The 24151-nt window shown below is 45.2% G+C and overlaps 1 protein-coding gene and 2 pseudogenes across 1 annotated transcript in view; 2 read left to right on the top strand and 1 right to left on the bottom strand.

Annotated features, from left to right (window-relative positions):
- Positions 1-10448: 10448 nt before the first annotated feature.
- Positions 10449-22368, bottom strand: LOC102475785 (tubulin-specific chaperone A pseudogene; annotated as a pseudogene).
- On the top strand, positions 13614-14967 carry LOC102501526 (ATP-dependent (S)-NAD(P)H-hydrate dehydratase-like; annotated as a pseudogene).
- PCGF6 (polycomb group ring finger 6) overlaps positions 21926-24151 on the top strand; it is a 61837-nt gene continuing 59611 nt past the window's right edge. The window contains exons 1-2 of the mRNA XM_014583318.2: positions 21926-21932; positions 22031-22113. Coding sequence (XP_014438804.1) covers positions 21926-21932; positions 22031-22113 — 90 coding nt within the window. The remainder of the gene's footprint in view (positions 21933-22030; positions 22114-24151) is intronic.

The following is a 24151-nucleotide window of genomic DNA, read 5'->3' as shown; positions in this document are numbered from 1 at the left end:
TTTAGCTGGTTTCCAATATTGTGCAATCATAAACAATGCTGCAGTGAATAACCTTTTGCATTTTTTTAAGCTTTGCTATAAGGCACATGAGCATGTCAGAGATAGAGAGAGAGAGAGTGAGGCGGGAATGGCCACACCACAATCCCTTCTCCTCCATTCTCCTCTTGGGATTTTGGGCAAATGTATATACAGCCAGCATTTTTTTCAGGCCCTAGTCCAGGACTGAAACTGTACACAAGATCCCAAGAGGAGAATGGAGGAGAAGGGATTGCGGTGTGCCCTCCCCCCCAGGGAGTGATTTCTTTCTTTCTGTCTCTCTGTCTTTGTCTGTCTTTCTAGCAAGCGCACATGCTCTATAGCAAAAACCTCTCCCCCGAAAAAAGACTACAGGACTAAGTCCTGTGGCCTGGTGGTCAAGGGAGCCGCGTCCCACATGGCTGACAGTGTGGTTTGAATCCCAGCCCTAGCAGCTGGAAAAATGTACTGGGTGCATGTGCTTATGTGTCCCAGATCCTGACAGGATGGAGAAGTGGAGAAGGAATTCCACACACCTCATTGGTGTGGTGGTGGTTACATTAATCTTTAAGATGTACTAAAACTCATAAACAAACTCAGGTCAGCTAGGTGGCAAATTGGTAAGGCAACTGGATCCCATGAGTTTAAGCCACCGGGTCCAGGACTCGAACTGCGGTCGATTACATGGGAGTCCAGCGACATAGCCATTACGCCAACTGCTGGTCCCCTGATCGTCCTTTTTTAATAGTTTGAGATCATCTGGTTCTCATCGTGACAAATTATTTTTAATTGAAAACTGAACATTTTCACATTAGATTGTGAAACTCTGGATCTTACTAAGTTTTATGTTTTGTTTTGTTTTTGGGAGAAGTTTTTGCTATAGGCCGCGTGCGCTCGCCAAACAGAGAGAGACAGACAGAAAGCAAGAAATCACCCCCTAGGGGGGATGGCCACGCCGCAACCCCTTCTCCATTCTCCTCTCGGGATCTTGGCACATACGCACATGCGCCTGGGACTCAAACCGTGGTTGACTACATGGGAGTCTAGCAACATAGCCATTACGCCAACTGTTGGTCCCCAGATTTAACTTATTTTTAAACTTCTGTTTTGTTTTGTTTGCCATAGAGCATGTACACTTACTGGGGAGAAACAGAGTGATAGAGAGAGGGAAATTGAGAAATCAACCCCCCCTTCTCCCTAGAATGGCCATCAGACCCAGCGTGAGTTTAAGCCGCCGGGTCTGGGACTCAAACCATGGTTGACTACGTGGGAGTCCAGAGACATAGCCATTACGCTAACTGCTGGTCCCACTAAGTTTTTTTATTTTAATTTTTAATTTTATTTTATTTATTCTTCCATTTATTTATTTCTTTTGTTCAGCAACATAGCCATTACTCTAACTGCTATTTACTTTAATTTTTTTTTTTTTTGAGAGATTTTCACTGTAGGGCGCGTGCGCTCGCCAGACAGACAGAGAGAGACATAGAGACAGAAAGCGAGAAATCACCCCCCGGGGGGATGGTCACGCCGCAATCCCTTCTCCTCCATTCTCCTCTCGGGATCTTGGGCACGCACGCACATGCGCCCTGCGTGAGTTTTAAGCCACCGGGTCCAGGACACGAACCGCGGTCGACTACGTGGGAGTCCAGCGACATAGCCATTACGCTAACTGCTGGTTCCCTTATTTACTTTAATTTGACCAGAGAGATACAGAGGGTGACAGTAAGAGAGAGAGGAAGTGAGAAAGCAAGCCACCAGATTCAGGACTCGAATCCGTGTCGGCCATGTGGGAGTGTTCAGCGCCTTAACCACCACGCTACCTGCTGGTCCCCCCACTAAGTTTTATCTTTAACTGGCTTTGGGGGTACGTCATTCTGGCAGAAGAAGCAGGGGAAGGAGAACACTGCCTCATTACACCTAGAGAGTGGAAGTCCAGATTTCCTACTCAGCTTCCATTGACCTGAGGAGCTCCTTGCTACTATTGGCTGGGGCTGGAAGTTCCAGCTCCCCATGCGGGCTCTACTGAAAACATGGAGTGGGCACACTTACTGCCAGCTGCTAGGGTGGAAGTTCGAAGTCCCTATTTGGTCTCAAGTACTACTTTGGCAGGGGTAGGAGTGTACCTCATGAGGATAGAAGTGTAAGCTTTCACTTCCCCTTTGCTGATATGAATGAGGTTGCGGCCCGCTGCTTCTTCTGTGGAGTTTGGCTGGAGTAGAATGGTTATAGTCTGACATTTTTTGTCTTGTGAGCTTGTTTCTCAATTGTTAGGCACAGAAAATAGGCTGTTGTCTGGCTTTTTTCTTTGTCTGCACTCCATGGCATTTAAGGGTAGCTTGCTTCTTAGTCTCTCTCTCTTTCTCCCCCTCTCTCTGATGAGAACAACAGAGAACAACAGCGATACTCTGTTATCGGTCCAGCCTTGTAATCTAGTTGTTAAGGGAGACAGATCCCACATGACAGACCATGCTTGAATCCCAGCCCTGGAAGTCTGAAAAACACAACAGGGGACCAGCAGGTGGTGTGATGGTTAAAGGTGCTAGACTCCCATATGACTGATTATGGTTCAAGTCCCAGCCCTGGTGACTTCCTTTCTCACTCTCCTCTCTCTCTCTCTCTCTCTCTCTCTCTCTCTCTGGTCAAATTAGAAACAAATAATAATGATGATAATAAGTGAAATGAAATAAAATAATTTAAAAGAAAAACACAACAGGGACATGTGTGTGCATGCCCCAAATCCCAACAGGATGGAGAATGGAAGAGAAAGGGTTGGGACATGACTGCGCCCCACTGAAGAGTGCTTCTCTCTCTCTCTCTTGCTCTCTCCCTCTCTCTCTTTTTCTGGTGAATGCATAAACCCATTGGCAATTTAAAACAATTTTTCTGTTATTATATTTTTTAATATTAAATTTCCACTTTGGGATTTTACTTTTTAATATTTTCTATTTCTCCAAGAGACTTCTCTAATTTTTCTTTTACCTCAAAAGTGTTGCCCTAGGTCAGCGGGTGTTATGGTGACTAAGGTGTTGGAATTCCCAAATGGCTGACCATGGTTCAAGTCCCAAACCTATGGCTTGCTCACTCTCTCTCTCTCTTGCTCTCTCTGTGTCTCTGGCAAAACTCATGTGAAAAAATGATAATAATAAATTAATTAAATAAATAATTATTTAAAGAAATGTTGCCCCTCCTTAGAATATGTTTATAGTAGCTGCTTTAAAGTTTTTGACTGATAATTTCAGCAACTGCATCATCTCATCAGAATCTTTTTGTGGGAGGCTGCCCACCAGCGAGTCTGAGAGGCCATTTTCATGAGTCTCTTACTATTGCCATCTTAAAAGACGGGTAAGAGAGTCTGATGAACCCAAAAACTGTTCAGTCCTTCCACCTAAGACAGGAGGCCCGTCATAGCTATGGGACTCTCCAATGACGGGTAAGGATGGATGTATGGTTCCATAAATGGCTCCAACCTAAGACAGGCACGATTCCCCCAGGCCTTTTCCTCATCTCTCAAAAAAAAGGCGGGGAGATTTGGGAAACTGCACATCAGCGAGTCCGAGAGGCTATTTTCATGAGTCTCTTACTATCTCCATTTTAGGTCTCAGAAAGCAAACAATTACACAATGCCAAAGGCCACGATTGGCTATCTTATGATTAGCATATAGAGTAGGCAATCACCGCTCACCAACGTGTATATAACCATGAAACCTGGCCCACAATAAACAGATGATCCTGAAGAGCAGTAACACTGTGTTGTCTCCGTGCTGTTTGTCCTGTCTCTCACTCCTCTCCTCAGGAAACCTGTTCGACTGTCCCGTGGGCCGGGACATTGTTGATTTTTTTTTCTTGTGAAATGTTGAAATTTTCTTTTCTTTTTTTTAAAGAGTTATTTATTTATTCACATTGTATCTGTTATTATTATTTTTTTTTATTTGACCACAGGGAGACAGACAGAGAGAGAGAAAGTGAGAAAGCAAGCCACCAGTCCAGGACTTGAACCGCATTTGGCCATGTGGAAGTCCAGTGCCTTAACCACCATGTCAGTCCCTAAGACCTTCTTAATTCTCATATACTGAGAAGTTTTGGATTGTGTTTTCAACATTTTGAATATTATGTTATTTGTCTCTGGGTCTTGTTTAAATCCTATGGAGATTGTCGATTTTTTTTTAAATTTTGTTTTCTTAGTTTTGCTGTGGGGGTGCACATGCTCTCCAGAGAGAGACAGACAGAGAAGAAAAATAGAGCGAGAACGTGAGAAATCATCCCTCGGGGGAATAGCCACACTGCAATCCCTTCTCCATTCTCTCAGGATTTGGGGCATGCATGCACATGCACCCAGCATGTTTTTCAAGCTGCTGGATCCATGACTCTAACCACTCAGTTGGCCGTGTGGGATTTTTTTTTTTTTTTGAGAGGTTTTCGCTATAGGGTGTGTGCGCTCACCAGACAGACAGAGACATAGAGACAGAAAGCGAGAAATCACCCCCCAGAGGGGATGGTCACGCTGCAATCCCTTCTCCTCCATTCTCCTCTCAGGATCTTGGGCACGCACGCACACGCGCCCGGTGTGAGTTTTAAGCCACTGGGTCCGGGACGCGAACCGTGGTCGACTACATGGGAGTCCAGCAACATAGTCATTACACTAACTGCTGGTTCCTGCCATGTGGGATTTCATCTTAACCATCATGCCACCAGTTTGCTCTGATTTTTTAAATTTTTATTATGAAAGTGACCTAGTTAAATTCAGACCACACATTCTACCCTTTTTCCCTGAGCCATGGTTTCTTCATCAACGAGCTTCCAAAGTGATGCAGATTTGTATAACTACACCCTGCATGTGTGTACTCGGTGACCCGTCCAGGACTGGGCACTGGTATGCCTTGGATCTCAGTTCTCAAGGCCATGAAATACTGATTAGGTCAGATCTATACATACGCAGCTAGAGGATGGACCCAGAAGGTCATTTTTAATCTCTTCCATCTTTCCCGTGCTTCCCTTTCTGTCCTCTAGCTAGAAAAGGGGGTGGGCTATCGTTTTCTTGTTCTGTTAAACATTCCCTGTACCTATAACTGCCTCCAGGACCAAGAAGCAAGAAGATACATAATAAAAGTCAGTAAGGATCCTTCTTTGCTCTTAGGGCTGCAGTTCTCCTCTCGGAGTTTCAGGTGCTTAGTTGGTCTCAGCTATCATCCTCTTCATTGCTACTGTAGATTGCCTACAGACCAGTGTGGAAGAGAATTTAAAAACAAAAATAAGGGATAGCAGATGGTATAATGGTGACATCACTGAACTCCCACATAGTCGACCACAGTTAGAGTTCTGGACCTGGCAGCTTAAAACTCATGCCGAGCGTGTGTACGTACATGCACAAAAATCCCAAGAGGAGAATGGAGGAGAAGGGACTGCAGCATGGCCATTCTCCCTGGAGGGTGATATCTCACTTTCTGTGTCTGTTTCTCTCTGTATCTCTGGAGAGCACATGGGCCCTGTAGCAAAAATCTCTCCAAGAAAACAAAAATTTTTTTAAATTTCAGATTTGTCCTATTCTTTATGACCTACAAGGACCCTGCTATAGTATGAGTAATGGTTTGTCCCCCAAAGTTTAATGTTGGAGTATGGTATTGGGAGATGGTGAAGCCTAGTGGGTGGTGACTGGATTATGGTGATTGCATCATGTAGACAACACTCTCATGAGTAGATTGATGATGTCCTGGGAGACCCAGTGGGTTCTAGCTCTCACTGATTGCTGTATACGCATTTTTTCCATATTAATTTAATTTATTATTACTATTTCTCAACACACAACAGGGCACCTGTGCTCACCAGAGAGAGAGAGAGAGAGAAAGAGAAAGAGAGAAAGTAAGCTACCAGGTCTGGGACTCGAACTGTGGTCAGCCATGTGGGAGTCTAGTGCCTTAAACACCACACTACCTGCTGGTCCTGAGCCAGCTGCTATGAAAAAGAATTGCCTGCAGTTTGCTCTCTCTCTCTGGATGCACCTGCTAAACTGCTCTCAGCCGTGGTGTAGGAAGGCCTGATGCCAGGTCTACACCTTTGCACTTTCTAGCCTCCAGAACTGTGAGTGGATAAACCTCTATTTCTTCTGAAATCATCTGATCTCAAGCATTTCTATTAGCAGTGCAATCACAGACTAAGGTAGGCCCTCTTTCTTGATCCCCAGACTATACACAGAGGCTGTCCCTTGCAGTTCTGTCTACTGTCATGCACAGCTCTCAGTTTCCAGCTTGCTTTGGAGCCCAGGCCACGAGACATCAAGGGAAAGACAAAAAGATGAAACAGAACTCCATGATGGCACAGTGGTACTTCGAGCCCTGGCTTCCTTCCCCAATCTGCCTGTTACCATTTGTATTCCAGATTCTTTATATGGCTATTCCATTCCGTGTGTCCAGAGTGTTTACCTGTTTAGTGGGAAAGGCAGGGTGAAGTGCTTATCATTTTGATCATAACTCAGTCATGTCAGTGTCATTTTAATTTACATTTCCCTTATGTTCAGAGAGTTTGAGCATATTCTTTTTTTGTTTTGTTTTGTTTTACTTCATTTATTTATTTATTTTAATTTAGCCAGAGAGAGACAGAGTGAGAGAGAGAGGAGAGAGAAAAGGAAAGAGAAAGTAAGCCACCAGGTCTGGGACTCGAACTGTGGTCGGCCACGTGGGAGTCCAGAGCCTTTAACCACCAGGCCCTCTGCCGGCTCCAACATATTCTTATCTTTTAAGGTAGCATCTTGTTGTTGTTTTAAAGAATTATTTTGATTTTGTTCGGTATCATTTTTCAGTTTGACCAGAGACACACACACACACACACACACACAGAGAGAGAGAGAGAGAGAGAGAGAGAGAGAAGGAAAGTGAGCAAGCAAGCTGTCAGGTCCAGAGTTTGACCCATGGTTGGTCATGGGGGAGTTCAGCGCTTTTTTTTTTTTTTTGGAGAGTTTTATTTTTTCCTATAGGGCATGTGTGTTTGCCAGAAAGACAGAGACAGAGAGACAGAAAGCAAGAAATCACCCCCCAGGGGGGATGGCCACACCGCAATCCCTTCTCCTCCGTTCTCCTCTTGGGATCTTGAGCACTCACGCACACGCGCCCAGCATGAGTTTAAGCCACCAGATCTGGGACTCGAACCGCGGTCGACTACATGGGAGTCCAGCGACACAGCCATTAGGCTAACTGCTGGTCCCTCAGAGTCCAGCACTTTAACCACCATGTCACCTCCTTGCCCCAAGGTAGAATGTTTTGATATTACTTTGAGAGGATTATATTTGATCTCCCTCTAATTTTTTCTCTTTTTTTTAGGTTTTTGCTATAGGGTGCGTGCACTCACCAGAGAGAAACAGAGAGATGGAAAGTAAGAAATCACACTCTGGGAGAATGGCCATGCCACAATCCGTTCTCTAGCTTCCTCTCAGGACTTTGGGCATGCATGCACATGCGCCCAGCATGATTTTCAAGCCACCAGGTCCAGGACTCGAATCGTGGTCAGCCATGTGGGAGTCCAACCCCTTAACCACCACTTCACATCCCACTAATTTTTAAGAATAGATTTATGTACATATACGTGTGTGTGCGCGCACGCATTGGAGAGCATTCATGTGCACACATGAGAAAGATAGCACAGTTGATGAGATCTTACCACACCACGACCTCCCCTTCACAGCCCTCCCTCTCTTCAGGATTCTGAGTGCCCATGCCTGTGCCCAGCATGTTTTCATGCCCATTTTTGTGTAAATATTGTAATATTTATAAATTTAGAATTAAAATATAGAACTTTTTTATTGTCTTTTTCCCTTTCTTTTTTTAAAATTTTTTTCTTCTTCCTTCCTCTTCTCTTATTCTTTTCCTTTTTCCTTTAACTTCATTCCTTGGCTGCTCATCTTCAACGCACTGAGTGTCTGGAGAGGTCCAAGTGAACAGTATCCAAACATCTGAATACCATTAGGGTCAGAATATTCTTCAATTCCCACTGAATTTGGCACATAAAGAGTGAAAAACAGGAGAACAGCAGCTGGCATAATGGCTATGTTGCTGGACTCCCATGTCATCGACCACAGTTCAAGTCCCAGACCCAGTGGATTAAACTCATGCCGGGCGCATGTGTGTGCATGCCCAAGGTTCCGAGAGGAGAATGGAGAAGGGATGTGGCATGGCCATCTCCCCTGGGGGAGGGTGCTCTCTCACTTTCTGTCTCTCTGTCTCTGTCTTTCTGGTGAACACATGTGCCCTATAGGAAAAAAACTCTCAAAAAACAAATAAAAACAATATCTTTCTTAAGTACACCTAATCATTATTTAGAAAATATAAAGGAAGAGAGACCTTTCTTATAAATTTAATTTTTTAAAAAATTAGAACTAATGTACAGAATTTTTATGAATAAAATTATAAAATTGTAAAACAACAACAACAAAAATCACTGCCTCTAAAAAAATAAATACACTGGGCAAGTGTGCACCTGTGCCCAAGATCCCGAGAGGAGAAGGGACTGTAGTGTGGCCATCCGCCTTGGGTGGGAGTGATTTCTCACTTTCTATTTCTCTGTCTCTGGCAAGTGCTTGACCAATACATCACCAAAACAAAACAAAAACAAAACAAACAAAAAAGCACAACAAACAAACAACAACAACAACAACAAAAAACCTCTCAAACTGAAACAAAATTAATTATTTGTTATTATTTTTAAATTTGGTATAGGGTATGGGTGCTCATGAGAAAGAAAGAAGCCTCCAGGTCTGGGATTCAAACCACAGTCAGCCATGTGGAAGTCCAGTACTTTAACCACTATACCACCTGCTGGCCCCCATGGTGTGTACAATTTTAATGTTCTGTGCTGGATGAGGCTGGACTTTCTTTCTTTCTTTCTTTCTTTCTTTCTTTTTGAGAGTTTTTAGCTACAGAGAATGTGTGCTCATCAGAGAGAGAGACATAAAGCAAGAAATGACCCCTTAATGGGGCATAACCACGCTGCAATCCCTTCCCCATTCTCCTGTCAGGATTTTGGGCATGCACATACACGTGCCTGATGTGTTTCAAGCTGCCAGGTTTGGGACTAAAACCATAATTGACTACGTGGGAGTCCAGCAACGTAACCATTATGCTGCTGGTCCCTGATGTTCTTTTTTTTTTCTTTTAAGAGGTTTTTGCTATAGGGCGCGTGCGTTTGCCAGACAGACAGAGAGAGACACAGAGAGAAAAAGCAAGAAATCACCCCCCAGTGGGGATGGCCACGCCACAATCCCTTCTCCTCCATTCTCCTCTCGGGATCTTGGGCACGCATGCACACGCACCTGGTGTGAGTTTAAGCTACCAGGTCCGGACATGAACCGTGGTCGACTACATGGGAGTCCAGCGACATAGCCATTACGCTAACTGCTGGTTCCCCCTGATGTTCTTGATATGTGTTAACCAAATGCTTTCTTTAAAGTTGGACTAATTAAACTGTCATAAGCAATAAAATAATCTATTTTAACTGTATCCTTACCTTGCATTATATGCCATGACTTAAAATAATAAGTTGTCTATTTCAACATGTGACCCCTTATCCCCCCACCCCATCAATTTCACTGCTAGAATGATGGAATGACCATCAGATGTGCATTGACATATGCATGGATGCCCAGTGAAGAGTATGATAGTGCCATATAAGGTATCGTAAAGTACATAAGTGTTAATGTCCATGAGCAGGGGATTAAGAAAAAGAACGTCTATATATTTTTTTCTTTTAATTTGCCATAGGGCGAATGTGCTTGCCGCAGAGAGAGAGAGTGAGAAAGCACTCCCCGAGGGGATGGCCACTCCCTTCTCCTTCATTCTCCTCTCAGTATTGTGGGCATGCACACACATGTGTCTGGCATGATTTTCAAACTGCTGGATCTGGGACTGAAACCAAGCAGTCACTCATGTGGGATGCAGTTGCCTTAAAGACCACACCACTGGCTGGCCTGAATTTTAACCATTTTTAAGTACACAGTTCAGTGGCATTAAATACATTCACATGGTTGTATAATTACCACCACTAAACATCTTCAACTGCTTTCCATGTTACCAAACTGAAACTCTACCCATAAAAAACAAACTCTCCATTTCTCCTTTCTTCAGCTCCTGACATTAACCATTCCACTTTCTGTCTCTATGCATTTGACTCTTCTGCTTACTTTATATGAGTAAAATCAGACAGTGGATTCTGCTAAATATTTGCAAAAACTTCAAAGAACTATAGAGAATTCTGTTTTCCATAGTGATAGTACCATTATATAATCCAGTCAACAGTGCATGAGACTGTTAATTTTTCCATATCCTCACCAACATGTCTTATTCTGTTTTTTTTTTTTTTATGGTAGCCATCATAATTGCATTTCTCTAACGATCAGGTATATTGCACAGTTTTTCATATGTCCTTTCATAACTAGCTCATTTGTATTTTTGTATTAGACGAACTCATTTATTTGACACGTTAAATATGCAAAGGAAGATACATGAATGGCATAAAAAGAATCACATTCTCATACTACTTGAACACATAGCTGTGGTCAAAATAATGAATTGTAGAATGGACCCCAGAATTTAATGCAAAAAACACCCTGTACAGAAAAGTTTCAGGCTTCTAACTTCACTGAATCCAGCACTAAACATGCTTTTTTACATTCTTCAGCTTCTTCCAAATCTTTTTCCTTTTCTAATAGCTGCTGAAGATCTGTATATGCAGCTTCCAATCTGCGCTGGCAATCTGGGATCGTCATCCGGGACTCTTGGAGGATCTCTGCCTGCTTTTTAATGGCATGATTTTCCCCATCTTCAGCTTTCATTTTTTCAATCTTTTCTTCTTGTTGTTTTGCTTCTTTTTCATACATAGCTTTTTCTTTGACCAATCGCTTCACCACGCCGGTCTTGATCTTGATCTGCCTCACGCGGAGATCGGCCATGGTCCCTGAAGCACCGGGAAGGAGGGGCAGAGAGCCAGCGTAACCCTGGAGAGCAACAGCCATAATAGCTTATTTCATTTGACATATGTAATGCTTTCTTTTTTTTAGAATTATTTATTTAATTTTATTTATTCATTCATTTATTTTAATTTGACCAGAGAGAGAGAAAGAGAGTGAGTGAGTGAGAAAGCAAGCCTCTAGATCTAGGACTTGAACTATGGTCTGCCATGTGGGAGCATCCAGCCTCAACCACGAAGCCACCTGCTGGCCCATATGCTTTCAGTGTTAGTTCTTGTTGTAGTCTGTGTCAGAATTTCCTTCTTTTTTAAGGTTGACTAACACTCCTCCACGGTGTGTATATAACACATTTAGTTTATCCACTCATGCATCAGTGAATGTTTGGGTTGCCCCCACCTTGGCTATGTGAGCAATACTGCCATAAACACGGATGTGCAAATACCTCTTCAAGACCTGGCTCTCAGTTCTTTCGGATATTTACCCAGAAGTGGGATTACTGAAACATACCAGTGCCATGCTGAATCATGCCAGTGGCATGGTAGTTAGGGCAGCTGGATCCCACATGACTGACTTCATGGTTCGAGTCTTGGCCCCAGTTGTTTGAAAAATAGGCCAGGCTCGGGACCAGCAGTTGGCTAATGGCTGTGTCGCTGGACTCCCATGTAGTTGCCCAAGGTTCGAGTCCCAGACCCAGTGGCTTAAACTCACACTGGGCGGATGTGCATGCCCAAGATCCCTAGAGGACAATGGAGGAGAAGGGATTGTGGTGTGGCTACCCCCCATGGGAGGTGATTTCTTGCTTTCTGTCTATGTCTTTCTGGCAAGCACACGTGTCTATATCAAAGACCTCTCAAAAAGGAAGAGAGAAAGAAAGAAAGAAAGAAAGAAAGAAAGAAAGAAAGAAAGAAAGAAAGAAAGAAAGAAAGAGAGAGAAAGAGAGAAAGAAGAAAAAGAAAGAAAAACAGGCCAGGCTGATGTGCATGCATGCCCCAAATCCTGAAAAGAAAAAGAAAGGGAAAAGGGATTGCAGATTGATCATCCTCAATGGGAGGGAGTGCTTTCTAACGTTCCCTCTCTCTCTCTCTCTTTCTCTCTCTCTTTCTCTCTCTCTCTCTGGCAAGTGCACACACCCTTTGGCAAATTAAAACAATTTTTTCTCGGGACCAGCAGATGGCTTAATGGTTACATCACTGGACTCCCATGTAGTCAACCGTGGTTTGAGTTTCGGACCTGGCAGCTTAAAATTCACTCCAGGCGCATGTGTGTGCGTGCCCAAAATCCAAAGAGGAGAGTGGAGGAGAAGGGACTGCATCGTGGGTATCTCCATTAGGGGTGATTTCTTTTTTTCTTTTTTTTTTTTTTTGAAGGGGTGATTTCTTGCTTTCTGTCTTTCTGACGAACGCACAAACCCTATAACAAAAATCTCTCCAAAAGCCATTTTTTCAAGAAAATACAATACTGTTTCCTGTAAGTTGTATCATTACACAATCCAATCAACAGTGCACAAGACTTCTAGTTTTTCCATATCCTTGCCAATATGCGTTATCCTCTATTTTTTTTCCCTTTTTGATGGTAGCTACCATAATGAGTGTGAAACATTATCATTTTCTTTTTTATCATGTGGTTTTGATTTGCATCTCTTTCTTTTCTTTTCTTTCTTTTTTTTGTAGAGGTTTTTGCTATAGGGCACGTGCACTCGCCAGACAGACAGAGAGAGACAGAGAGATAGAAAGGGAGAAATCATCCCCCAGGGGGGATGGCCACCCCGCAATCCCTTCTCCTCCATTCTCCTCTTGGGATCTTGGGCACGCACGCACACGCGCCCGGCGTGAGTTTAAGTCACCGGGTCCAGGACGTGAACCGCCGTTGACTACATGGGAGTCCAGTGACATAGCCATTACGCTAACTGCTGGTCCCTTGATTTGCATTTCTTTAACGACCAGGTATATCGAACAGTTTTTCATATACTTATTGACCATTTGCTTTAGTTTTACAACTAAATGATATCCTATTTGATGGTTATACTGCATTTTATTTATTCACCCATTATCAATCGAAGGATATTATGGTTATTTCTATTTGTTTGTTATTATTAATAACACTTCTATGAATACTTACATAAGAGTTATTGTATGTGTGGAGACCAGCCTGTGGTGTGTGGTAGTTAAGGTGCATCTGGATCCCAGGTGGCCGACTGTATGGTTCAAGTCCAGGACCTGGTGGCTTGAAAAACACACTGGGACAGGGCCAGCAGGTGATGTAGTGGTTAAGCACTGGACTCCCACATGGCTGGCTGTGGTTCGAATCCCAGACCTGGCAGCTTGAAAATCATGCTGGGCACACGTGGGTGTGTGCCCAAAATCCCAGAAGGAGAAGGGATTGCATGGGGTCATCCCTGCCCCCATGGGGAGGGTAATTTCTCACTTTCCCTCTCACTGTCTCTGTCTCTCTCTCCCAGGTGAGCACAGGCTCCAAAATCCTGAAAGGAGAAGGGATTGTGGCATTGCCATCACCCTTGATGGTGGTACTTTCTCACTTTCTCTCCTTCTTTCCCTCTCTCTCTGGTGAGCACATGTGCTCTATTACAAACTAAGAAAAAAAAGAAGAAGAAGAAGAAGAAGAAAGAAAAGGAAACTGGAAGAGACGCCCAATGGCCGTGATTCCTGAGGCAGGACAAGGGAAGCGGGAACCAGAAGGTGGCTGGGGTTGCGGTTCTGGTGGCGGTCCCGGGCTGCCTGAAACCTGGAAGGCCGCTGTGTGTCTGTGGGTCCAGGCAGCGTGGCAATCCGGGCCTGCGGGTGAGTTTTAGAAGAGTGTTTTCACTGCATCTGGCACATAGTACAGGGTATGGAGAATACCTTTCGGCTGATGGGGAATCTCCTCCCTCACTAACTGCCAAGAAGCCTATGGGGCAAGACAGGAAATAGGTGGAGTGGAGACTATTGGGGGTATACTGGAGTCCCAAAATTTGTGGCAATCTCAGCTCTCAAAGTGGGTGCAGATTTGTCCCATGTGTCCTGTGCCAGGCAGGCTGCACCTGTGAGCAAGTCTGACAGCCTGGAGCTGAGTTTCCACCCAGTTCTTGACAGCCCTCATGCCTTTCTTGAGATGGGAAAGTGGCTACCATATTGCATGCCCTTGTCATTGGGCCCGGGTTAGGTGGAGAAGACATCCTTCTTAAAAATATGTCGTGAACATTTTGGAAGTCAAAGGCCTAGGACATCCGCGTTGTCATTGAAGCAGGTGGCCTGGGACTGGTGGCTCAGCTTTCGGCCCTCATGTAGGGCTACCAGAAAGCTGTTCTCACCCCCAACCACATGGAGTTCGGCAGACTCTACGAAGCTGTGCTCAGTGGTCTTGTGGACAGCTGTGACCCCTGTGGCTCTGTGCTGCAACGCAGCAGAGCCCTGAGAAACTTGGTGGCAGAGAAGAGGGAGCAGGACGTGAGGTCAGAAGGCCAGGAGGGAGGTGGCGCTCAGGCAGTGTGGCAACGATGCCGGGCGGCCGTGAACACGGATGGACCTCCCCCAGCTTGCCCGCCACTCCCCCGCGGTGCAGCCCAGTTCCCTCAGGCCGCACGCTGGAATCAGTCCATGGCCCAGGGTGGGAGCCCTGCTGTAAGTGCTCGTGTGCAGCCAGGATGGCAGCAGCCGCAGGCTGACAGGCTCCCTGGGCCTCCTGCTGCACTGGGCACTCCTTGCTGGACCCGAGAAAACGAAGAGGTCCAGGCCCTCCTGGTGACCGCACCTGTGCACTCCTGAGGCAATGCAACCACCGGGCCTTCCAGAAGAACTGCTGTGCCACCACCACCACCGAAGTGATCGCAGAGCTCTGGGTGGTTCAGCAAACTCTTTGAAAACCGGGCTGAGGCAGGAAGGAAACCCATGGGGAGCTGCACTGGACAGATGGCAAAGACAAACTCCAACGCCCAGATCCTCAGTGCACCCTTGCACAGGCAGCCCGCAGGCTTGCACACCACATACATCAAAGCCCTGGGGAGCTAGGAATTTGGAATAGAGCAGGTATTGGCCAAACTATCATAATAATGGAGTTAGAGGTGTGATGTCACTAGATGAATTCCTGAGCTTTTCCTGACTTCTCAGCAGTAACTGAGAGGAAAAAGCCCAGCGTGCCCATGAGGAGGACAAGCTCCCCTGTTCAGAGACCACGAAGGCCTGCCTCAGCAGGGGTGACTTTTTTGGGTTTTTTTGAGAGGTTTTTGCTATAAGGTGAGTGCATACATGCATGCACGCCAGAAAGACAGAGACAGAAAGTGAGAAATCACCCTCCAAGGAGGATGGGACTACAAACCGTGGTCAACTACGTGGGAGTCCAGCGACATAGCCATTATGACAGCTGCTGGTCCCAACCTCTCAAAGCAGACTTTTAAATATGGATGTGATGTCTGGCTTTGTTTTCCTGAGGACCACCCAAGGGTTTGACATTTGTAGGCTGGATTTTATGTTTTAAATGGCAGTCAGCTTGCAGAGGCCAGGTTGTCGGTGGTTCTGGTTAACTTATGGCGGTATCTCAGAATCACCAGCTGTCAGTGCCCGGGGAGGCACCTGGAGTTGGGGGAACCTGAGGAAATGCGAGTGCCACACCTGCAGGGCAGGCAGGGAGCTGGGGCACTCCTATCTGCTCTCCAGTGTCCCCTCTGCACACACGTCCCTTTGACAGCTTGCAAACAGGCGTGACTCGAACATCCTGGCTTGGCCATCTGGGTGCTATCTTGGGACAGGGTAGACACTGAGAAGGCCAAAAAGAGACGAAAGGTCGTTGTCACACCCCTATGTAGGATGTCTGCATGCTCGGGAATATTCAGTCTATTAAAGAAACTGATGATAAGGACTAGCTGATGGTGTAACGGTTATGTGGCTGGACTCCCATGTAGTTGACTGCAGTTCAAGTCTCGAACCTGGCGGCTTAAAACTCATGTGGGGTGAGAGAGGAGAATGGAAGAGAAGGGACTGCTGCATGGCCATCCTCCATGATTTCTTGCTTTCTGTCTCTCCTTGTCTCCCTCTGCCTCTCCAGCAAGCGCACATGCCCTATAGCAAAAATCTCTCTTAAAAAAAAAAATAAATAAAAAGACAAGAAGAAAAGAAAAGAAACTGATGACGGGCCAGCAGTTAGCGTAATGGCTGTCGCTGGACTCCTATGTAGTCGACCGCGGTTCGAGTTCCAGACCCAAGGGCTTAAACTCACGCCCAAGATCCCGAGAGGAGAATGGAGGAGAAGGGATTGCGGCGTGGCCATCCCCCCTGGGGGGTGATTTCTCCCTTTCTGTCTCTCTGTCTCTCTCTGTCTTTCTGGCAAGTGCACACGCCCTATAGCAAAGACCTCTCAAAAAAAAAAAAAAAAAGAAAAGAAACGAAACGAATAAACTGATAATGTTTCAATAGACATGATGTTTCACTTCATTAATCTTAGAAGGGTCTCTGTTGGATCGTCTGCGTGGGGCTTCCTCAGGGCCTGTCATTTGTCCATCTTCTTGTCCCTTTCTCAGTGGGGCTTGGTGCGTTTGGGTGGTCTATTACAAGGGCTGGGTTCTTTGTCTTTTTGTCCTTGGCGGTAGTTACTCTAGGGTGAGGCCCTCTGAGTTCTACTACCTCAAACAGGTTCTACCTTTAAAACTAGTCATTAACTTAGAGATTAAAAAAAAAAAAAAAAAAAAAAAAAAAAAAAAGTTGTTATTTCATGAATTTTGAAGCTTCACTATCAACGTGCAGACTTTCCTAGAAAAAAACTCCCTGAACACTTTTCCTGTGGGGAATTATCACTAAAATCTTGATTACTATTAAAAGACAACCTGTTTTCTTGAGAGTGACCAGCAGTTAGCATAATGGCTATGTCGCTGAACTCCCATATAGTCAACCACAGTTCAAGTCCTGGACTCAGTGGCTTAAACTCACGCCAGGCACGTGTGCGTGCGTGCCCGAGATCCAGAGAGGAGAATGGAGGAAGAAGGGATTGCGGCATGGCCATCCCCCCGGGGAGTGATTTCTTGCTTTCTGTCTCTCTGTCTCTCTGTCTTTCCAGCAAGCGCAAGTGCCCTATAGCAAAAATCTCTCTCAAAAAAAAAGACAAGCCTGTTTTTGTTTTGTTTTGTGCGCTCACCAGACAGACAGAGACAGACAGAAAGACAGAAAGCGAGAAATCACCCCCCGGGGGGATGGCCACGCAGCAATCCCTTCTCCTCCATTCTCCTCTTGGGATCTTGGGCATGTGCGCACACATGCCCCGTGTGAGTTTTAAGCCGCTGGGTCCGGGTCGCAAACCGTGATCGACTACATGGGAGTCCAGCGACATAGCCATTACGCTAACTGCTAGTCCCAAGCCTGTTTTTTTAAAACCTAAACAAAACAAAAAGTTCTTGTATGAAGTGAAGCCACGTGGGATCTGGCTCGCTTAATTAGTGGATCACAGGCTAGCCCAACTTAGTGTGTTTTCAAGGCACCTGGGGTAGACCTGAACCCTGGCCAACCGTGTGGTATCTGGCTTCACTTAACTTCTGTAGTATGGAGCTATCTCAAAGATTTATTTATTTAGTTAGTTAGTTTTAGTTAGCAATTTCTGTTTTTTTTTTTTTACTTCTTTTATCACAATAAGGTAACATAAAACTAAATTTATATTAGTCATATATAATAACTAATAGTGAAAATAATCAAAGGGCAATATTAAATAACAATAGCAGTTATATTTTACTATATGAAGAGAAAGTAGAAAAATTTTTTTAAGTTTTGTTTGTTTGTTTTTGGAGAGGTTTTTGCTACAGGGCATGTGTGCTCACCAGAAAGACAGAGAGAGACAGAAAGACGGAAAGTGAGAAATCATCGCCCTGAGGGGATGGCCACGCCGCAATCCCTTCTCCTCCATTCTCCTCTCAGGATCTTGGGCATGCATGCACATGTGCCCAGTGGGAGTTTAAGCCACCAGGTCTGGGACTCAAACTGCGGCTGATTACATGGGAGTTCAGCAACATAGCCATTACGCCAACTGCTGGTCCCAAGCTCTTTTTAAATTTAGGAAAGAAATTCAAGGAGTTTCTGCCTCTCACTTTCTTTGACAACTAGAGAGGTTTCAAAGCATGAATGTCATTCTTTCATTACAATGAAAACAGGTTTACGCTCTTGGTTTAATTACACATTTTATCTGTGTAGTGTGTGTGTAGTCGCTGTTAACCCTTTTTTGTATTAGGGAATTTTCAATAGTATTGGCTTCTTTGAAGAGTCCATCTACCTAGTCGATGTAAGATGCATCTACTGCTGCTCTCTCCCTTAAAATCTGTGCCTATGTAGGCAACATTAGATTAATTTCCTTGCTCATATCATTTCAATCTTCCTCTAAGACTTCATCTTTATAAAGTAGTCCAGAATTTTCAAAGACGAATCCGAGTTTCCAAAAGAGGACAGCTGTTGACCATCTGGCATTTGAAGCTCCAGTTCTCTTGCAGTTTCTACTATCAGGCTTTACAGCATGACCTACCATGATGTTCCAGCATGAGGGGCTTCCCTGCTGCCAAGAGCTCTGAAGCGAAGTCTGCAGGTGCCTGGCAAGTGCGCCGATGCCAACTCCCTAACGTTTGAACTTTGATGATTCTAATTTACCCATTTTTCTTTTCACTGCTTGAGATTTTGGTATCACATCTAAGAAATGATTGTTTAACCCATGGTCATAAAGACTTACACCTGGTTTATTCCAAGAGTCTTATACTTTTAGTTTTCATGTAAGTCTATGATCCATTTTGAGTTTTTCTTTCTTTTTTTAAAAAATATAATATGAGATAAGGGTTCAATCTCATTCTTTTGTATGTGGATATCCCAATGCCCCAGAACCAGAAGGTGGCTCAGTGGTTGAGGTGCTGGACACCCACATGGCTGACCATGGTTTGAGTCCCAGCCCTGGCAGTTTGCTTTCTCACTTTCCCTTTCTCTCTCTGGTCAATTTAAATAATATTGATAACAAAAAAAATTATTACAGAAAAGAAAAGATTGTTCTTTCCCCTTTTGAATTGTCTTGGCACCCTTGTCAAAAATCAATGAAGGGGCTGGCAGGTGGCATGGTGATTAAGGGTGCTGTAAGGGCGCTGGGTTCCCACATAGCCAACCTTGGTTTGAGTCCTGGATCTGGTGGCTTGCTTTCTCTTTCCTTCTCATTCACTCACTCTGTTCCTCTCTTGTTAAATTAAAATAAATACATATAAAAAATAAAATAAATTTTAAAAAAATCAATGGAATAGAGCCAGCTCTGTGGCCTTTTGGTTAAGGTAGCTGGGTCCCACATGAATGACTGGGTCAAGTCCCAGACCTAGCAAACTTGAGAAACATGCAAAGTGGGACCAGCCCAAAACATTTTTTTTTAAACTTTAAATCTTTAGTTAACTGTTTATTTAAAACACAGAAATACAAGGATATGAAGCCAGTTTTATGCCATAGCAGTAATGTACTGCTCAAGAGAAGCTGGACTCCACATGGTGACTGTGGTTCAAATCCCCCATCTGGTCAGCCTGAATGAAACATGCCAGGCAAGTGCATGAGTGCCCACGATCTGACGGGCTGGAGAGCTGCAGAAGGGGACTGGGCATGCACAGAGCCGTGGAGGATCTTCCCTCTATGTGCACACACACACTTTATTATCAATAAAGAAAAAAAAAAGGCACCAGGAAATCATTCCAAGTTCCCAGAAGCATTTTGGGATTTCTTCATTCCCCAACAGCCCACCTGATTGGTCGTGGATCTACTTTCACAATGAACAAGTAAATCATCTTCCCTTAAACTTTTTGGTGCCCATGGGGCTGGCAAGTGGTGTGGTGGGTAAGGGTGTTGGACTCCCACATGGCTGACCACGGTTTAAGTCCTGGACCTGTCGGCTCGCTTTCTCACTTTCTCTCTCTCTCTTTCTCTCTCTCTCTCTTGGTCTGTCCTTCTCTGGTCAAATTAAGATAAGTAAATAAATAAACTAAGTTAAATAAAGGAATTCTTAATTTTGTGTGTGTGCCCAGATATTTACTACTCTTTATATTCAACCGGCCTTTCCTATTTCCTAAAGGTAACATTTGTGTTAAATTAATGTGAAAATGTTACCTAACAATTTTGGTGTGACTTTCTGTTGAAACAATCGTTCCTAATGACACAGGAATAAACCAAATCCCTCTGATACTGTGTGTCACCTTTTTAGTAACCCCCTCTCTTATTCTAGACACAATATCCAGAGGACAATGACTGCTCAGACTAGACCCACATTTCCACCACTCTACTAACACGTTAGCATCCGAGAGGGGCCAGCAAGGTGGCGTGGAGGTAAGGCAGCTGGATCCCACATGTCTGACTTTGGGATTCCAGTCCCAGACCCGGTGGCTGAAAACTACACCAGGGGCATGTGCCTGTGTGTCCAAGATCCTGAGAGGAGAATGGAGGGGAAGGGAATGTGGCGTGGTCATCCCCTGGGGAAGTGAGGTCTCACTTTCTCTCTCTTTCTCTTTCTCCCTCTCTGTGTTTCTCTTGGGTGAGTTTACATGCACTACAGCAAACTAAACATAAATACATAAATAAAGTAAATATAAAGCATCCAAGGTGGGAGTGACGTTCTGGCCCAATTCTAGAGTGTTACTCAATTTTGGTGCCATGTCAAAGTTTTTTTTTCTTTTTTTTGGAGAGTTTTTTTTTTTTTTGCTATAGGGCGTGTGCGCTCGCCAGACAGACAGAGACATAGAGACAGAAAGTGAGACATCACCCCCCAGAGGGGATGGCCACGCTGCAATCCCTTCTTCTCCATTCTCCTCTTGGGATCTTGGGCACGCACGCACACGCACCCGGCGTGAGTTTTAAGCCACCAGGTCCAGGATGCGAACCTCGGTTGACTACATGGGAGTCCAGCAACATAGCCATTACGCTAACTGCTGGTTCCCCCATGTCAAAGTTTAAAGACTCCCTAATCCCAGATTTCTGGGGGTTGTGGCAGCACACGTGGCTCACAGTAAAGATACGTGAGGGACTGGCAGGTGGTGTGGGGGCTAAGGGCGCTAGACTCCCACATGGTTGGCTGCAATTCAAGTCTTGGACCTGGCAGTTTGCTTTCTCACTTTCTGTCTCTCTCTCTGTCCCTTTCTGTTTAAATGAACATAAATAGATAAATAAAGTTAAATAAAATAATTCTTTGAAAAAAAGATAGATGAACTTCTCACTTTATGAAAGCATGTACTCTGTAAATACCACATAATTGTATTATTTACCATATGTATTGGCCAAGGAGCTACAAGAGCATAACCAGTAGGATATCTGGTTTTTTTTTTTTTTTTAGAATTATTTTATTTAGGGGCCAGTAGGTAGCATGGTGTGGTTAAGCATGCTGGACTCCCACATGACCAACCGAAGTTCGAGTCCCGGACCTTGTGGTTTGCTTTCTCACTTTCTCTCCCTCTCTTGCTCTGTCCCTCTCTAATCAAATTAAACATAAAATAATTCTTTTTTTAAAATTGCTATTATTATTATTTTTTTAAAAATTTGACCAGAGAGACGAAAAGAGAGAAAGCTAGCCACCAGGTCTGGGACTTGAACCACAATCAGTCATGTGGGAGTCCAGCACCTTAACCACCATGCCACCTGCTGGCCCCACCAGCAGGGTATCTTAGGGCATGCCAACAGATTGGAAACTCCTTGGCAGGAGCTGATGCAGTAGCCTACAGGAATAATTTCTTTTTCTACAAAGAAATATCAGTTTTGCTTTTAAGGCCTTTCATCTGATTGGATAATGTCCACCCTGATGATCAAAGATCTCTCTTTTGCTTCAGGTCAACAAAACGAGGGCACAGGAACAGCTACATTAGTGTTTGAATACTAGGTAGCTTTTACAATGTTGAGAGGCTAAAGTGGTACTTGTATCTAATAGAATTACGGTGAGGAACGAGGTCGGACAGAACGAGGGGACGCAAGGAGGCAGGCCCGAGCCGCCGCGGTCGCCATGACCAGTAACCAGCGCGAGCTCGCCGCCAGAAGAGTATGGAAAAGCAGAGCGACTCGGATAAGGGAAAGCGCCGAGATGGGCTCTGCTAACGCCCGCAAGCAGAGTGCCCCATCATCTACCCCCAGGGACTCGGAGATCCTGCAGCAGAAGCAGAAACAGGCAACCGAGAAGAAGGAGGAACCCAGGTAGCTTTGTGGCTTGGTGCCCAGCCCTCTTGCCCTTGGCCCATGTGCATGTCCTCCAAGTGCTCACAGGTCCCAGCATGACGGCATTCCCTTCCCTGAGCCTGCAGCGGGTCCCTTTGTGCTTCCTTCCCCTCAGGTAACCTCCCCCTCACCACCCTCCCACCACCCCCACCGGCCACTGGGGGGGGGGGGGGGGGGGTGTGGTTTTTTATTCCTGTGGGGCTCACCTCAAAGTATTAAAAGTAGCTTTGTTGGGAACCAGCAGTTAGCGTAATGGCTATGTCCCTGGACTCGCACATAGTCGACGGCGGTTCGTGTCCCGGACCCGGTGGCTTAAAACTCATGCCGGACGCGTGTGCGTACGTGCCCAAGATCCCGAGAGGAGAATGGAGGAGAAGGGATTGTGACGTGGCCATCCCCCCTGGGGGGTGATTTCTCACTTTCTGTCTCTCTCTCTCTCTCTCTCTCTCTCTCTCTCTCTCTGTCTGGTGAGCGCATGCGCCCTATGGCAAAAAAAAAAAAGTAGCTTTGTTAAAAAAAAAGAATTATGATGAGGCTCTCACATACTTGTTGGGGCTTTGTTAAGAGTATCTACGTGTTTAAGGCTGCCTCTTTCTATCTCTCTCCCTCTTTAATCATCTTTTTCCAGTAAGATAGTTCAATTTCCATTCTCAGCCCTCTGGAATCTACATCCCTCACAGAGAATGAGACATTTCCTTCCTTCCTTTCCTTGTTGGGTCGTGCAAACATCACTGTCTCGAGTTTGACTGGACTTTGGGACTGCAGAGGGAGAGGGCGAGTCTGCTCCGGGAGCAGTGAGTACCTGCGATCTGTGACTAGTCCATCGTCCCTCAGGCCAGCACCGTGAATTGTTCTCCTTGCCAGTTCCCTAGGAAGTACCACAGCAACTCCAGATTAGCATGAATTTCACACAGCGACCACACTTCTCTCCAGTGCGACTGTCCCCAACATTATTTCCCTAAAGGGTATTTGATCTTCTGAATCTGGTTTATAGGGATCATGATCTTAGTAGGCATTATCTTTTCCTTTTTTAAGAGGGATTTTATTTTATTTTATTTTATTTGCTATAGAGCATGTGTGCTTACAGGAGAGACAGAGAGACAGAAATCGAGGAATCACCCGCCCAGGGGGATGGCCACGCTGCAATCCCTTCTCCTCCATTCTCCTCTTGGGGTTTTGGGCGGGCACGCTCAGGGAGGGACCCGGTTCTGGGGCTTGAAATCAGGTCGCACATGTGAGAGTCCAACGACAAAACCATTACGTCATCTGCTGGTCCCAGCTGGCATTATCTTAGTCATCAAGGATAATGTAAACCAATTCCAAATTTTTATCCTAATAAAATTGCAGTGGGATGATATGTAGGGGGTAGGTCTCAGTTTCTAGTTTGGTGGACCTTCAATAAATGTTTGCTGAGTGAAACTCAGCTGACTTTATGTGACGAATTATCATGGGTGGTCTTCCAATAGCGCTTTGATTTCTGTCCTGCATCAATACAACACACGATTCCTCAAAATAAATAAACACATATTTCAAAACAAAAACTTCATATGTCCTATCAGAAATAATCTAGAAGGGAGGTGATTTGCCATGGAACTCGTAACTAGTATTCGAACTGAAATGATCATTATTCGTAATGCACTATCACATGGCACCTAGTTCAGTTGTCTGTGCATAAGTTGATGCAAACAATATCGTGGCCTGAGACCGTGGTCATTTCGACGTTTTTAAAAGGTGGCTCCAGAGCGCCAAGCCTTTCAGAGGCAAAATTGGGCGAGTCTCCTTTAAGGTGCGGCCGCAAGCCCCGCCCCGTACACCTGAGCGCGCGGCCGACGCCCCCGCCTAGGTGCGGGCCGGTGAACCTCATTTCCCAGCGGGCCCTGCAGGTCGGCCGCGCTTGCGCACTGACAGCGGAGGGAGGCCGGCGGAACTCCCGCGCTATCGGTCCCCTTGCCTCGCCTCGTCGCCCCGGCCATGGAAGGGGTCGCGGTACTGACGGCAGGCAACGCGGACGCCGCCG

This window comes from Tupaia chinensis, unplaced genomic scaffold, assembly GCF_000334495.1.
Source record: "Tupaia chinensis unplaced genomic scaffold, TupChi_1.0 Scaffold144255_1, whole genome shotgun sequence".
In the NCBI taxonomy this organism is placed as follows: domain Eukaryota; kingdom Metazoa; phylum Chordata; class Mammalia; order Scandentia; family Tupaiidae; genus Tupaia; species Tupaia belangeri.
The sequence above is the reverse complement of the archived record's forward strand: the minus strand, read 5'-3'. Positions and strand labels throughout refer to the sequence as shown.